We start from the raw sequence: 17,277 nt of genomic DNA on the forward strand, positions 1-17,277 counted from the left end.
ACAACTCCAGGTTGAAGTCCAACAGGTTTATTTGGAATCACGAGCTTTCGGAGTGCTGCCCCTTCACCAGCAGACCATTTGGCCCATCTGCACCAACTCTACAACAGAACATCTCACCTAGACCCTATCCACATAACCCCATGTATTTACTCTGCTGATCCCACTGACCTGCACATTTGGGACACCAACGAGCAATATAGCACGGCCAATCTACCTATCCTGCACACCTTTGGACAGTGGGAGCACTCGGAGGAAACCCACGCAGACATAGGGGAAATGCACAAACTCCACACAGACAGTGGACTGACCTGATGAAGGGGCAGTGCTCCAAAAGCTCGTGATTCCAAATAAATGTGTTGGACTTTAACCTGGTGTTGTGAGGCTTCTTACTGTGCCTGCCCCAGTCGAACGCTGGCAACTCCTCATTCAGAAGAGTGGCAAGCTGAGAATGATGTTGGGAAAGTGGAACAAAGAAGGAAGTATTGTAGGTGTGGAATAATTTGTCTTTATCATTGATTTCCATTGGTCCAGTTTGATGTGATGTAATGCTCGGGATCTTTAGGACATAACTTATTCACTACACTTTCAGGAACATTCTTTTTCAGGTCAATCCTCTTGCTCCATCTTTGGTGGCTGTGCCTTCAGACGTCTGTCTCACAAGCTCTGAAATGATCTTACTAAATGTCTCTTTTTCTCCACCTCGCTACCTCTAAGATGCTCCTTAAAACCTAATTCTTTGACCAAACTTCAGGCCATCTGCCTGTCTTCTGTGGCTTGGTGCCAAGTTTTGTGCATGACATGCCTGTCAAGTGCCTTGAAACACTGTGTTTATGTAAAAAGATGCTACATAAATATAAGTTGTCATTAATTTAATAACAGAAAATGCTGGAAATACTCACGCAGCATCTGAGAACAAGCAGATAATGGTTCTGCTGATAGGTCAGCAACCTAAAACTCTGTTGACTCTGTTTCATTCCCCGAACATGATTCCAGAATTTTCTGTTTTTACTTCAGCATTCTCACATCCGCAGTCTTTTGCTTTCATAAGAAGCTTATGTTGGTTGAGGTCTTAGAACCATAAAACCACAGAATCCCAACAGTGCAGAAGGAGGCCATTCAGCCCATCGAGTCTGCACCAACTCTCTGAAAAAGCATCCTCCCACCACCCCACTGTACCCCCATAACACCACGCATTTATCACAGCTAATCCACCTAACATGTACATCTCTGGACACTAAGGGGCAGTCTATTGTGACCAATCCACCTAACCTACACATCTTTAGGACATGCAGGGGCAGTTTAGCATGGCCAATCACCTAACCTGAAATAATACTTTTCACTCTATATTAATACATGTGACAACAAAATCAAATTAAATATATTTACTTCCCCATGGAATTCTGTAGGGTTGCCATTTTCATAGAATCTCTACAGTGCAGAAGGAGGCCATTTGGCCCATCGAGTCTGCACCAACTCTCTAACAGAGCATCCCACCCAGTCTCTAATCCTGTAACTCCACATATTTAACCCACTAATCTCCCTCCCTGGGACAATTTAACACAGCCAATCCACCTAACCTGCGCATCCTTGGACTGTAGGAAGAAACTGGAGCACCTGGAGGAAACTCACGCAAACAGAACATGCAAGCTCCACACAGCCACCCAAGGTCAGGACTGAACCTGGGTCTCTGGTGCTGTGAGGCAGCTGTGCCAATCACTGTGCCACCCTTGTGGTGCAGTACCCCTGCGTCTGAACCAGAAGCACTGGGTTCAAGTCCCACTTCAGGCTTAATGGCCACAGAAAGTGCCTTCACAATACATGGCCAAACAGGTTGCCTATTTACCTGCAAATCCTTCCAACACACGCCAAGGGCAGGCAAATGGGTGGGTGAGATGACTGGGGGCTCTACCGTCACTGTCCATAGCTCCAGACTACTACATGCATGCGAAAATGATACCGGTGCAGCTCTGACTCCCAGAGAGAACTATAACGCACCTTTTGAGGGATGAAATGTCAATCCAGCAGCACTGTTATGTGGTGGATCAGCCAGCAGATGTCAGGACTCCCCAATGGAAAGACAGCACCAGAAACTACCCACCCATTCCTACAAGAAGATGTGCAGCCGAATAATATGAACGGGGGGGGAGCAAGGACGTGAAGAGGAAATTACAAACAGGATTAAAACATTTAAAAAGAAGTAATTTAAAGTCAGGAGGGCTCTGTATCCGAATATTATTACTTCAGCACAGTGTGTCCCTGACTGTCAAACTTTTAATGTTAAGATGTCACTCATCCTCACGGAATCTTTGACCAGTGATGGATTTGTCAAGTCTCTCCCTTGGTAGCCTTAACTAGTAGCTCCTTTAATCGGTCCAAGAAACCCAACTAGTAAATATTCTGGAAAAGTTACCAACATGAGTTACCAACATTACACATTCTGTTGAGAGGTGATAATAAAAGGGTGATGCCTAATTCAACAGGGATCTACTGAGTTGCTGTCCATAAATGGACGCTCTAGTTTAAAGACACTGGGCTTTGAAATCACCATGAGTTTGGAATGTTGGGAATGTGTCAATTTCTCTGAACCTGCCCCTTCTCACTTATTGTCTTTATTTGCGCCTTTTACCAAATAAGGAGGCTGTCTCAATATTGATTGCCCATTTAAGGCGTTGCTTTCCTTTTTTTCACCATGAGTTGACGTCATGGTGATAATGAGACCTTTTTTAGTCTGAGTTCCAGCCTGGAAGCCCACACTGTCGGTTCAGGATCGAGCCCTGCAGCATCTGATTCTCTGGTGGAAAAAAAAGTAAGTAGCAAGTTCGCTTTTTGTCATGGCAGATGTTGACATCGCGACTTCTCTAATTTCTCAATAGTACTTCATGCTGAATCGAATTTGATGCTGCTTGTGCTGGGGATATCCTCCCTGATTAGGAATTGTTTTAAAACTGACCCAGTCTTTAATCGGGAGCGAATTGTACAGCCACAAATAAGTAACAGATTGGTTACACTGACTTGTTAAGCTATCTAACCTAAAGGTTCGAGCGGAACTTTCTAAATACCATCTTGCGAGTTGTTACTCTTGTCCCCAGGTGTGTTAGGCACTCTAGCATATGTCTGGAGGGAGTGGTTTTAAGGATTTTAATATAACCTACGAGGTAAATTCGCCACCACCCTGCACTGTGCAACTAGAGAGAGTTTGTGGGTGAAATGTTGGGTGTGGCTCGCACTGAATCTGATGGGGCGTTTACAAGAAAGTTATTGTTCGAAAGGCACTTTTTCAAGATTGGCAATAGGATTTTAAAATAAAAATTTTAGTTTGTTTAGATTTGAGATATTTTGTGGTGATTGTAGGAACGCTTCGGGTGAAATTCACTGGGAAATGGGATTCAGTAATAACGGATGGCGATTAGAAAGTACGCTGTAGATTGATAAATCCATTCTGGATGTAGTGTATTTTCCACCATGGACGTTTAAGTATCCCATCGAGTTTTTTCTTTCCTTAACTCCAAATATAGTCTGGTACCTGAACACTCTATTCTTCACCCTGGGGCATTCTCTCTGGTTCAATTAAGCTAAATTAACCCCAATCCCCTAGGACAGGTGAGCTATGTGAGAAGTCCCACAGTTCCAAACGGGTGGTGTCTTTTTTTTGTTTAAAAACACTTAATCTGGATCAGTATCTGGGTCATAATTCAAAGCTAATTGCATTCTTTCATCACGAATAGATGACTTCCTGATCCAACCCTTTTATCCAACTTGGACAGACCGCGGCTTATTTCCTGAGACCCGCGTGTGACTTCAACAACCTTGCCTGCCTTCCAGGATACTTAAGTCCTCCTTTTCTTATGCGATTTCCTCCCAGCCTTGTACGCTCCAGTTCCTGACCAGTTTTTAGCTGGCATCCTGTGCGTACTGACCCTCCCATCATTGTTCTCTGACCTCCCTCCCTAAATCTGCCCAGTCTCTCTCAATCCAATTTAAATTACCTTCATGTCTTGGGTCGTGTTTTCTTCTGCTGAAGATTTGCGAGTTTTTTTTAGTTTTTTCAGTTGACATTTGAAATGGCAGCTTGTTGAGGAAATTATAAGTTTTAGACATTCTTGTGTTGGCTGCAGTGCTTGCAACTGATGTGAAGGTTTTAAAACCACATCAAATGCTGCTTAAAAACTTCATGGTGTGCATACATTTTTCTATTCAACTACAACCATTAATTTGACTTGGCAAGGAGACAGTGGTTAATGCTGCTGCCTCAGTGCTGGGGACCTGGGTTCACTCCCAACCTTGGGGTCACTGTCTGTCTGGAGTTTGCATCATAGAATCTCTGCAGTGCAGAAGGAGGTAATTTGGCCCATGATGTCTGCACGAACCACTATCCCACCCAGGCCCTATTGCCATATATTTACCCTAGCTAGTTCTCCTGATGCTAAGGGGCATTTAGCATAGCCAGTGCACCTAACCTGCAGATCTTCTGACTGCGAGGAAACTAGAACACCTAGAGGAAACCCACGCAGACACAAGGAGAACATGACCCAAGCCAGGAATCAAATCCAGGTCCCTGGTGCTGTGAAGCAGCAGTGCTGACTACAATGCTACCTGTTCCCCATGTCTGTGTGGGTATCTGCTGAGTGTTCTGGTTTCCTCCACAGTTCAGAGATGTGCAGGTTAGGTGGATTGACTATGATAAATTGTCCTTTTTTTATATCGGGGGCGGGGGGGAGGCTAGTAGGGTAAATGGGGGTAGGGTCTGGATGGAATTCAGTGCAGGCTTGATGGGCAGAATGGCTTCCTTCTGAACTTTAGGGATACTATGACTTATTAGGGAATTGAGTCTTTTTTCCTTTTGGGATGAGTTATTAGTCACAGCCCTAAACCATCACACTCCTGTGCTATCTAGGGATTATTTCAACAGCACTGAAGCTGAAAATGGATGGTTAAATCATGTGAGTAGAGAATGGGGAGAGGAAATACATATTGAGAGATACTAAACCCTCAAGAGAAATCTTGATGTGGCTTTTGGTCACCTGTCCTAAATCTTTTTGGCTTGATGCATCCATTGTCTGACCTTTTCTTATTTATGGGATGTGGGTGTTCTAGTATTGATTGCCCTCAAAGGTGGTGGTGGTGAACTATCTCCTTGAACTGCATTCCCTGAGAACATTGTAACATTCCCTAGAAATACAAATCGTTGCTAATGGTAAACTAATTTCACAAAAATCAAAATTATTGTGCCACAATGTTCAACCGTTGAATAGGTTTACTGATCAGTTTCTTATTATGGAATAAACAAGTTCCTAGGCAACTGGAGTTGAATGGTACTCTGAACAGCTGCTTGTGTTATCAAAGTGACTATGTACTTGGCTGCATTGAGTATCACGTGGAGAAACCTTGAGATACATCAAGGCCATCATAACAAGCCTGACCATAAACTATAATCAAAACCAGATTGCTGAGGTAGGTCTGGCATGTTGCAACCTGGTAAATTGATGTTGGATTGCTACCCCAATGAATGGGGGACCTGTTGATTTGTCCCTTTTATTTTTGAAAAAAAGATTTTTCAGTTAATTTGGAATATAGCAAGTTGAGTTAAAAGGACCATTCATTCATGGTGCCACCCAGTACACTAGTTATCTAATCTTATCCTTTTCAATTGCTTGCAAAGTGCTGGTAAATTCCAGAGGAATGTGCAATGTGGTGGTAGCCTTTATTGTTCATTACATTCACCACTAATGGGCAACTTTGGCATCAATGAATTCCTGCATTTCCCCCCCCCCCCAGCAAGGTAACGACTGAAAATAAATATCCACTGGTCTATAGTGGAACGTTGCCTCCACTTGTATGGGTAGTTTTTGAATTTGAAACCATTTCTATCTAAGTCCATGACTTTTTAAAAACCTCGTAGAATTAATTGCTATTTCAGCTTAGTTGTTTTGGGGAGGAGGAGAAAAGATGAAATATGACATGGAATTGGATGGGTGCTTTGTGTTAGTATGGGATAAATCTTTTGGAAACTCAACTAGTTATTAGTGGGTTCTGCTGACTTCCCATCAGAGAATCCAAATGGAATTTCTGGGCCTCTATTTGATCTGTTGGCCAATGGGCAGCATTCTGACAGCTTTGATTGGGAGAGTGATCTTTTGTATTAACCTTGTCAGTCACACCCATTGGGGGACAACCTTTAGCAAAATACAGCAACCATCAGCCTATCCTTTGCCTTGCTGTCTTCCCATGGCCATAACAGAAGTGGAGATGCTGGCTTTTGAAAGCTAGTGGCGTTTACTACCAAATAAACCTGTTGGACTTTAACCTGGTGTTGTGAGACTTCTTGTTGCATAACAGAAACACCAAGTATAGGTCAGTCGAAAGATCTTCTGGTGTTACTCATCCTTAGTTAACTCTTGGTCAGGAGAGCTGAGCCAATGGCCAGTTTCCGGGCCAAGCTTAAATTTGCAGTGACACTGGGGGAAAAAATTTTTTAAAAAAAAAAGCTTAGCTGGTCAAGCCAGTGTCTGTGCAGGGAGAATTGGGTCAGTAACATCTGCATTCTGATGGATAGTTCCCTTAATGTTAGGAATCACTTGAACCCTCACCAGCAATCTCAAATCCATTTTAAAACATTTATATTGGAATGCAATTGTGTGAAGGTGTAGCTGACTGGATTATGGTAAGATGACTTGCGTCTTGAGGGTTTTTCCCCATCTCCATTGGCCACCTTTGTCCCTGGAATAGACAAATCTTCAGATTGAAGATTTTTTTGCAGCCTTGAAGAAAAAGCTGAAACCTGTTAACACAAATGGGGCATGGTATTGTGGTGTAGTTTTTTGGACTTTGCCTGTAACAAAAGATGGTTTTATCTAAACCAAGGGCCTTCCATGGTAGGAGCAGCTGCCTCAGGGGGAGAATGAGTTTAACAGTGACAAGGTGGGGAATGCATGTTTAACAGTGAGGCTGATGAAAAAATAGCTGTGGAGAGAGAAAGGTGTAGACTTGTGCATCCCTTGTTCCAGACGTGCAACAGGATGAAAATGATCTATCCAAGTTTAGGTTAGCACAGGATTGGGGATCAGAACAGCCACTTCAACTACTCAATCCTAACATCTCCCTTTTTAGTAACCAATGATTGTCTTGACCACCCTAACTGGAGGTTATTTTGTACATCTTCCCTTGTTTTTTAAAAAATAAATCCTCCCATGACATACTGGTTTGAACTTTCACAGTCTAATATTCAGACTCATTCTATAGTGTGAACTATAGTGCAGGATACACTGCCTTTTGAGCCAAGAAATTGTAGGTTTGAGTCCCACCCTAAGACCTGATGGTCATAGGAAGGTATTCTTAATGTAGCCAAACAGGTTAAATATCAAATTGCAATTCCTTTCAGCATGCCATCCTAATAAAAGCAGGAGATTCCTGGTCAACCTGATGGAAAGACGTTTGGAGCCTCCATTATTCATAGCTCCAGACTGATATGGATGCTGCCACAGGAACTCTCTTCCACTATATCTACTTCCCAGACTGTCAAGTTTAGCTTAGGTTCTGACACAAGCAACCTTTCTGCATTGCATCAACTCTTGAACCTTTCCCTTGCTAACCAGAACTGGACATGCTGCAGGTTTGATCATTAACTCCAATGGCCCATTTGCTTTAGCTATAAGGTTAAACCTACTGACCTGTTCATGTGATCTCTTGTGAACAAAACATGGATTGCAACAAAAACAAAGCATTTTTTTTTTTCAGGGCCCTTGTCCCTGCAGGTCCATAACCAATAGTATGGTGCATCATGCAGTTGGAAAGTAGTTCAACCAACTTGCCATGCAGTTAGTGTAACCTACTTTCAACACTAGAGGAAAGCTAACTAATATTCAACTGCTTTCTTTCTTGCAGTACTGTCAAAAGTAAAATGTATCCCATATTTGGTTGGATTGCAGACTCCTTTTCATGCCTAATCTCCTTGTGGCAACTTGTTTAATATTGTAGATGGAATGTGAATTGCCTTTCTGCACCAAGAATGTAGATGAAAGAACAAAAACGTTAATCATTTGTAAAGTTCAAACATCAGTAGCTAAGCAGTCATAAATATAATCACATTGGCATATTGTAAAGCTGCCAGACAGTATAAAATGCTTGTCTTTAAGCGATGTTGTGTTGATTGCTTTGGCAAGTTGGGATGGTGGGCGGTATTTGGTGGCTGATTTATTTAATTCATCATATCCTGAGCATCCCCAGAATTTCCACTGACACCTTCCAGCATCTGTTTTCACTTGGTAGCCAGATTCATGTTGAGCACCCTTCATCTCAGTCACAACAATCCTATTGTTTGAATCTCTCCTGTGTCATTCCATCTGGCCTCTGTCATTCACTACTTCTACATTTCCTCCCTTCAACAGATGATCAGCCAGTTCAATCCATTTTCATTTCTCTTTGATCCCACAATCTTTGACTTCCTGATTTGTCATTTCCCATTAGTATCCAATCCTTGTCCCTCTGATGTCCTTATCCCTCTTGTGTTGATTGAATGTGGCCCAAGTTCCTGCATTTGTATAACCAGGTTAGTGTCTCAACTGCCTTGTAGATTCTTCCATCCAATTTTCCATCTCAACCTTCACTGCAGTCCTTCCAATTATTCAAAACTAGAGCTAATCTGTTGCCTAACTTCCATTTATCATCTACTGATACTAGTACTTGAAACTAATCACTTCGCCCTGTTATGGCTTCAACCCTATGTGAGCACATGTAAAAGATCCCATAGCACACCTGCCCAGTGCCTTAACCAATATTGCAACCATTTGTCTGGTCTTATGACTTGTCTTTTGGATTTTCTTGCGTACAAAAATGGATTTTGCATTTGTCAGATTGTCTGTAAAAACACTTTGATGTTTGTGTTCAAAGTCTCCTTCAGTTGGCAGCACTCTTGCCTCTGAATTGCAAAGTTCAGGTTCAAGTCCCACTCCAGAGCTTGAGCACTACTGAGACTCACTCCATTACAGTACTGATCTCTCTTGAATGAGATGGTACCTACACCTGATTTGATGGATATAAAGTATTCCATGTCAACCTTCCAAGGATAGGTGAGAGGTCCCTGTTCTCCTGGCCAGTATTTATCCTTCAATGACAATTATTGGCTGTTGCATTTACTACATCACAACAGTGGCTTTGCTCTAACATCTGATGCTCATTGAAAGTGTAATATAAATTCAAGCCTTTTCTTTTGTAGTATTGTTCCTAACTCCAAATCTGCTTCTGCCACAGGTATTAATTAACTGCTAAAGATGGCCAACTCGGGACCTGCTTATGGACTTAGTAGAGACATTCGAAATAAGATTGAGAAGAAGTATGAACCAGAACTGGAGGAGCGGCTAGTAGAGTGGATTATTGCTCAATGTGGGGCAAGTGTGGGTCGACCTGAGCCAGGGAGATCTGGTTTCCAGCTCTGGCTCAAAGATGGCACAGTGAGTATCATCTTGAAGGAATGTGGTTGCTGTTCATTCAAGGATTGGTTCAATGGAGAAAAAAAAAGCTTTGAAGAGTTGGCATTTCTATAGCCCCTGTGGTATTGCCAAATGGAAACAAGTAACCACTTGGTTGAGCACCTCAGATATTGGGGATGTACTGAGTGCCAGACCTTTGGTAATTTCAAATTAAGACTTTTTCACTGTTCCTGGGCACCTGGATTTGTACCTTTTTTTTAAACTTCAATAGTGGGGTACACATTCCTCATCACTAACTGTGCCATTTCATATATGTGAAAGCAGCTGAATGGCACACAATATTTCAAAAGCTCACTGGCCTCATGCTGCAGTTCTGATTTGATCCCATTGCCACATTATCCTGCCCTGACCCAGATTCTGATTGTGAAATACATCTGATACTGTAGCAGCTCGCCATTATAGTCAATGTAAGTGCAAATTGTATCTATTGTAGAATGGGAATGATGCATATGAGCAACAATATTGCATCATTCTGGGCTGGGTATCTTCAAACCCTTGATCAATAGATTCTAGGACACAAAGGGACATGAGGATTGGGATGGAGAAGGGGAGCTGAGATCAGTTGTGTTCTTGCTGCAGACTTGTGTTAATCATATGGCCTGCTCACAGTTAGATTTTTGTGTAATTATAATCCATGTATCAGCAATTTCCATCATTTAAAAAAATTAAGTTATTTTATGGTGGGCAATGATATTTCAATTAAGGGTCCAGCACTCTCATTGTTCTCCACTGGAATAAGTGCAGTTTGATATTGCTATATACTGTGTGATGTGATACAATATCATGAAGTATTTCTGTTGCAGGTACTCAGCCTGCTGATAAACAGTCTCTATTCTGAGGACAAGAAACCCATTAAGAAGATTCAAGACAGTGACAAGGCCTTTAAACAAATGGAACAGGTGTCCCGATTTCTGACTGCAGCTGAGGCATATGGAGTCAACAAAACTGACATCTTCCAGACCGTAGATCTGTGGGAATGTATGTAGACTTGTTAATGGAGCTTTTTGAAGTCAGGGCTCCTCTTTGTTTACTGCTGAGCTTGAGTGACTAGTTTGTAAGCATCTCGAAATTTAATTAATTAACTTTAGATACCAGAACATGGCATTTGCCTGGTCACTTATTGTTTACAATGCACTTCAATCATTTTTTAATTTATAAATGGAGGCATTTGTAAATGGGTGATCAGCTGACACTGTCTAGTCCTTGGGTGTGAAAGAAGCTGGTGAGGCTGCAGCAAGCAGCGAGATGTCTGTTCCCTGGTAGGGAGTTCCTGCCAGGAGGAATCCACCATCTCCAAAAAGAGGGAACAGACACAGAATAACACTTTGAATATAAATATGCACCCCTTCATTAAAGATGGGATTAATCTATAGATTACCATGTTTTTATTAGCTATCCAACAAATGAGTATTATACTTGTGTAATTAAAACTTAAGATGTTTTGCCTGCATTGTGTGCTCTGGTAAATGTTGAAATGGCTGGAACACTTTTTTGTATGGAGATATAAAATTCACATGAATCAGTATTTTGGAAGACTATAGTTCAGTATTTTTTGTGGTTTAATGTCTAGTCCATAAATGAGTAACTGCCTATCAAATAATTGAAAATGAAGCATGGGAAAATATTTGGGTATAGTGTTGCACTGTAATGCTTTTTAACATGCCTATTGTGTCTTGTACCCCTGAGAACTCAATTTCTAAAGCAACCTCAGCAGAAATATGTTGTGGTGGTTCCAGAGCAATGTTTTCTTAACCACCACACAATTGCAATATTAGCATGTCTAGGCTGGTGGTTGCTATTTACTGTTGAGGTGGTTGTTCATGTAGTGAGTCTGTTCCATATTAATGTAATATTGTTGGTGAATGCACTTAACTTTCCCCCACATTCTTTTCACAGCAAAGGACATGGCTGCTGTTCAGAGGACCCTCATGGCTTTGGGAAGCATTGCAGTAACAAAAAATGATGGACATTACCATGGTGATCTAAACTGGTTCCACAAGTGAGTAGCCAAGTCCATACGTAGCACAAGCATGGTTTCCTTGATGGCAATAAACCCACATTATGCTTATTTGCCTGCTGCATTTCCCCCATGCATAGCAATAGGATTTGTGACCATTTCTCTTTGAGGTTTGCAAGAATGTCATGACCCTGTGTGCATTAATGAAGGTAAATACATAATGATGCACTAGTGTGACTTTTTTAATCAGATGACTTAGTAAATTTTATTCAACAGTGATTCGCATTGCTGTCTTACAGCACCAAGAACTTGGGTTCAGTTCCTGGCTTGGGTCACTTTTGTATGGAGTTTGCATGTTCTCTGTCTGCATGGGTTTCCTCTCAGTCCAAAGACATGCAAGTTAGATGAATTGGCCAAGCTGAATTGTCCCTTTAGTATTCCTGAACAGCTACTGGAGTGTGGCAACTGGGGGATTTTCAGATAACTTCATTGCAGTATGAATGTGAGCCTACTTGTGACTAATAAATAAACTTTACCATGTCTGTACAAAGTTACCCAAAACACACAGCTTGTACTATTTTCTTCCACAATGTGGGGAGTAGACAACAGTAGGCATATCTGTCAGGGTACACTGAAGCTTATGGCAGGGTGACCCAACCTTGAAGCAGACATTTATTCCACCATTTTAGCGTCAGACTTTCACTGTGACTGCTGACATTTCACTTGCTGCGTTTAATTATTGTACCAGCACATTCCAAAAATCCAACCTCAACCATGAGGGAACACTAGTCATCTTCACACTATTATTGGTTGCACTCCATTACTCAGCACAGTGAGTGACCAGATAACTTGATTTAACTCTCAACGTGGTACAAGATGTTGCTTGTAAACATGAGTTGTAGATTGACTTGATGACAACTTGACATTTTTGTAATCATTTCTGATTGCCAACGGCATGTTCCATGTAGCCATCATATGGCCTTGTATGCTGTCCTGTACTGTGTTCAGCCTTAGTCCAACATTATTAACACAGCCACAGTTGAGCTTTTTCTTACCACTCCTCACTTGGGTGTCATCTGGTGTGTGGAAACCTATCCAATCTATTGATGCTTGGTGAACTTGTGATTATTTTACAAGCTTTGAGTTCAGGCACAAATCCTCTGGGATGGGGGCAGTCATTGAATGATTAAACTTTTTTGTTTACTGGTTTGGGGGTGGTACTCATCTAGGTGCCTGGTACCAGCTCTACAAGTACAACAAATTAAAATTAGCTGAAACCAGACTGCAAGGCAGAAATTTGTTTTTAAATGGAACTTTTTGGTTTTGTTTTTTTTTTGTTCAATCCTTACTAAATCCAGTTCACTTTAAGCAGTTTTGAATTTGGGGAGAGCTGTTAGGATTGTGCCTTTAGCACAGGGCACGTGTTCAGACCAGCCTGACAAGTAACTTGCTATTTTCCTTCTGTTTCAGGAAAGCACAAGAAAACAAGCGTGAATTCACAGAACAGCAACTGGCTGAGGGGAAGAACATCATTGGCCTCCAGATGGGAAGCAATCAGGGAGCATCGCAGGCTGGGATGGTTGGCTACGGACAAACCAGACAGATCATTAGCTAAAAAACAATAGTAATTGAACTCTGTAAAAGCATGATTTTTACCACTTAAGTCCAAACAGCTTGTAACACTAAACATTCAATTGTGATGTAAACAAGTCATGGTTATTTATTATTTGGCAGTTTCCTTTTAAACAAAAAAATCTGAAATAGTTTTATTCCCCCAAAAATATGGGCTGTAATTTGGAATTATTACCATAAATTTACATACCCCAAGCTGCCAAGGACTACACGTCACATTGCAAACTTGTAATTTCAACCATGGCTGTGGAATTGTGTATTGAGCATGTTGGAAAAGCTAATTGTTTTATATGGCTTAACCAGGCTGCTTTTACCTTTTTTACTTTGTCACTGTTGACCTGATTTAGCTAGTAAAGAAAGTGTACATTTTAAAAATGCACAAGTCAAATTATCTTTGGATTAATTGAACAAGAATGCATAAAGGGGATTGAATGATTTCTGTAAAAGGCCAAAGGGAATGTGTGAAATTGACAACCTATTCTGTTTAAACTACCTTTTGCTGCTCACATTTTGCCCTCAATTCACCCCTTTGTTTTTGTCATTCGCACACAGTACTGAAAACTGCGGGGAATGTGTTCTTGCTGGCAAACTTTGATTCCAAAAAAACATTACCCAAGTTTACTATAGAAGTTTAAGGAAAGAAGTAAGCACTTGCAACACTGCAACTGTCTTTGCTGGGAGCCAATAAATGGGTGTAATTAGTTGGGGTTAATCTGCAATTTTTAAAGCAGATTCTTCTTGTATGAAGGACTCACTTAGGATAAGTTACTGAAACAAATGTTCTGTGTCCCTGCTGAGAATTGTTGTTTCAAGTATGTTGTACATTAATTTTTTGTTAAACAAAAATTCTGATCATTTTAGCCCTAAATTTTGTACTTTTTTTGCTTTTGTCATTTTGAAACAGTAACAACTGAAAATAAAGTTCAAGATGGAGAATTGTTGTCACCTTGCTATGTCCAACTTTTCAAAGGTTCTTTCCAAACCAAACATCAGTTACTGAAAATCATCTGCCACCAGCCAGATCTAATGGAAGCTTGGAAAACTTCCTTTTTTTTGGTCACCCCCAGTAATTCTGTAGGAAATGTCCAGTCTACATGTGACTCCAGGTCCATAAATGTGGTGGATTCAACTACAGAAGGCAATTAGAGATGGGCAATAAATGCTGTCCAACAACACCATGTTCCATGTGTGAATAAATGCAGTAGTTACTTATGTGCAGCAAGAATCACCAAGTTGATCAGAGAACAACACTCCTTGGGTTGGTTAAGGGATACATTGATCAGGACTCTGTGAATGAAGGGCAAAGGTGATATCTTGGTTTCATTTTATCCACCTGCAGGCAGGATAACAATTAAAGAAGCCCCTTCTGTCAAGGCAGAACTTTCTCAATATTGTGCTGAAGAGTCTGTTCAGATTAAACCAACTTCTTGCCTTCTGCCACAGGCAGATAAAGTGAGATTGACATGAAGGGAATTGCATTGAAGGGAGGTGGGGTGGGGGGGGGGGGGGGGAGAGAGAGTTTCCTTCTGATCCAAAGGTTTGTAAATATGAAGCTGGCAATTGTCTTCCTCCCTCCTGGCTCACAGGTTTTAAGTACAAATTTGCACCTGACCCAAACTCCCTGAACTATATGTACTTTGTACTAAAGTTCCCATGGCAGATTAGACCTGATGATGAAATGATGTAGTTGTGTAAACAACACTTGTACCTAGTATTTACTTCCTTCAATGCTTTGAAGACCAGGTTTTATTAACTTGTCCTTCTGGTTCATGGAACCTTTAATACTTGGGCAAGTCACAGCTTAATCACTCAGCTACCTCTCTGCACTTTTCCAGTGCAATGATTGCATTCTAAAATGTGATTTCTTCACCAGACTTCCAAACCACCCACTTCATCTTGGAAAGTCTGTTGCACAATACAAAGAAATTTTAACACCTATCTGCATGCAGCTTTATATACACACACATGAAACTTAAAATCACCAAATTGATCTCAAAAGTTCTCAGTTAATTGAGGTCTTACCTGCCCTCTGAGGTGAATGTAAAAGACTGTGCCATTATTTCAAAGATATTCTTTCCCCAATAGCCTGGCCAATATTTATTCTCCATCAATTGCACTGAAACAGGTCATCTTATGATCATATTGCCTTTGGTGGAACTTAGCCCTGTATAGAATGGCTGCTGTATTTCTTGCAAAATTGTGCATGTTAAAACAGTACGCCATTGACTGTGAGGCAGTCTAGATTAGTTATCAACTATTTTGAGGAAAAATTTAAATTCTGCCATCTGTGATCCAATAGTTTACTGCCTGCCCCCAACCTCAGGCATATCTCTTGTTGGATTTACAAATTTTATGCTTGTTATCCATGTGGTCCTCAAATGAGATTGCCAAGGAACAGTGCTGAGTGATCTCTTGAATAGAGGGGGCTTGACAGGGTCAAAGCTGAGACAATCTCTCCCTTGGCTGGATAATCTCAGCCTGAGGGGCATAGTCTCAGCATAAGGGGTTGGCCATCTGGGATTGGGGTGAGGACAAATCTGTTCAGTCAATCTTGTGACTCATTGGGAGTTACCCCAGAATGCTGTAACTTCTCAGGTATTGAGTACATACGAGGCTGAGATCACTGGATCTCCAGGCGTTCAAAGAATGTGTTACAAGAGCATTCAAGCTTGTAAGGGGATAAAAAGTCTTAACATGCTAAATTCTATCCGTTTTCCTATATGTTCTGAAACCTGGACAATAAAAAGATCTGTGGAAGGAAATAGATGCTGTTGAAATGTGGAATTTTGAGACATGAGCTTAAAAAGTTTCATATCCAGATTATGGTCTGAAAAATGAAGATGCTTTTGAAATTGACGTCCAAAAAGTGATTCTCAGAAAATAAAAAGTCAACGTTTTGGCCATTTGTGCTGCATAGGTGTCTCTTACAAAGTAGAGGGATCACAGTTTTTCTTATTCATTTGTGGGACTTGAGCATTGCTGGCTGGCCAACATTTGTGTGGAGATGCCAGCGTTGGACTGGGGTAAACACAATAAGAAATCTCACAACACCAGATTAAAGTCCAACATGTTTATTTGGTAGCAAAAGCCACTGGCTTTCAGAGCGCTGCTCCTTCAGCAGGTGAGTGGAATTTCTGTTTGCAAACAGGGCATATAAAGGCACAAACTCAATTTACAAAATAATGGTTGGAATGCGAGTTTTCACAGTTAATCAAGTCTTAAAGGTACAGACATTGTGAGTGGACAGAGGATTAAGCACAGGTTAAAGACATGTGTATTGTCTCCAGCTAGAATGGTTAGTGAGATTTTGCAAGCCCAGTCATGGAGGTTACACATAATGTGACATGACCCCAAGATCCCAGTTGAGGCCGTCCGCTTGTGTGCAGAACTTGGCTATCAGTCTCTGCTCAGCGACTCTGCGATGTGTATTGTGAAGATCGCCTTGGAGGACGCTTACCTGAAGATCAGAGGCTGAATGCCCGTGACTGCTGAAGTGTTTCCCAACAGGAAGAGAACAGTCTTGCCTGGTGATTGTTGAGTAGTGTTCATTCATCCGTTGTCGTGGCGTTTGCATGGTCTCCCCAATGTACCATTCTTCGGGACATCCTTTCCTGCAGCGTATCAGGTAGACAACATTGGCCAAGTTGCAAGAGTATATAGCGTGTACCTGGTGGATGGTGTTCTCACGTGAGATGATGGCATCTGTGTCGATGATCCGGCATGTCTTACAGAGGTTGCTGTGGCAGGGTTGTGTGGTATCATGGTCACTGTTCTCCTGAAGACTGGATAGTTTGCTGTGGACAATGGTCTGTTTGAGGTTGTGCGGTTATTTGAAGGGAAGAAGTGGAGGTGTGGGGATGGCCTTGATGAGGTGTTCATCTTCATCGTTGACACGTTGAAGGCTCTGGAGAAGATGTTGTAGCTTCTCCACTCCAAGGAAGTACTGGCCGATGAAGGGTACTCTGTCTGCCATAACCTGTGTTTGTCTTCTGAGGAAGTTGGTGCAGTTTTTCACTATGTGATGTCGGAACTGTCGATTGATGACTCGAGTGCCACGTCCTGTTCTAATGAGGACATCTTTCAGTGTCTGGAGCTTCCACCCTAAACATGTTAAAGGAGCCATCCCCTATAGGTAAGCCCTCCATATATACAGGATCTGCTCAGATGAGATGGCAGCAGACACCTCCAGATGCTGAAAGATGC

General features: G+C 41.6%; 1 protein-coding gene across 1 annotated transcript; it reads left to right on the plus strand.

The window, feature by feature from the left end:
* Positions 1-2,705: 2,705 nt before the first annotated feature.
* LOC145359765 (transgelin-like) lies at positions 2,706-14,010 on the plus strand. Its single transcript, XM_080214542.1, has 5 exons — positions 2,706-2,806; positions 9,247-9,446; positions 10,289-10,463; positions 11,382-11,484; positions 12,913-14,010. Exons 2-5 carry the CDS (start codon positions 9,267-9,269, stop codon positions 13,055-13,057), a joined length of 603 nt encoding a protein of 200 aa, XP_080070668.1. The 5' UTR covers positions 2,706-2,806; positions 9,247-9,266; the 3' UTR covers positions 13,058-14,010.
* The last annotated feature ends 3,267 nt before the right edge of the window (positions 14,011-17,277 follow it).

Source organism: Carcharhinus amblyrhynchos, chromosome 29, assembly GCF_965287045.1.
Source record: "Carcharhinus amblyrhynchos chromosome 29, sCarAmb.v2.hapA, whole genome shotgun sequence".
In the NCBI taxonomy this organism is placed as follows: Eukaryota; Metazoa; Chordata; class Chondrichthyes; order Carcharhiniformes; family Carcharhinidae; genus Carcharhinus; species Carcharhinus amblyrhynchos.

What these genes read in the sequence shown, in the direction of transcription:
- LOC145359765 (XM_080214542.1), top strand. Translation starts at nt 9,267, where the DNA reads ATGGCCAACTCGGGACCTGCTTATGGACTTAGTAGAGACATTCGAAAT. An exon ending in GACCGTAGATCTGTGGGAAT is followed by an intron (nt 10,464 to 11,381) that starts GTATGTAGACTT and finishes TTCTTTTCACAG; the next exon opens with CAAAGGACATGGCTGCTGTT. An exon ending in GATCTAAACTGGTTCCACAA is followed by an intron (nt 11,485 to 12,912) that starts GTGAGTAGCCAA and finishes CTTCTGTTTCAG; the next exon opens with GAAAGCACAAGAAAACAAGC.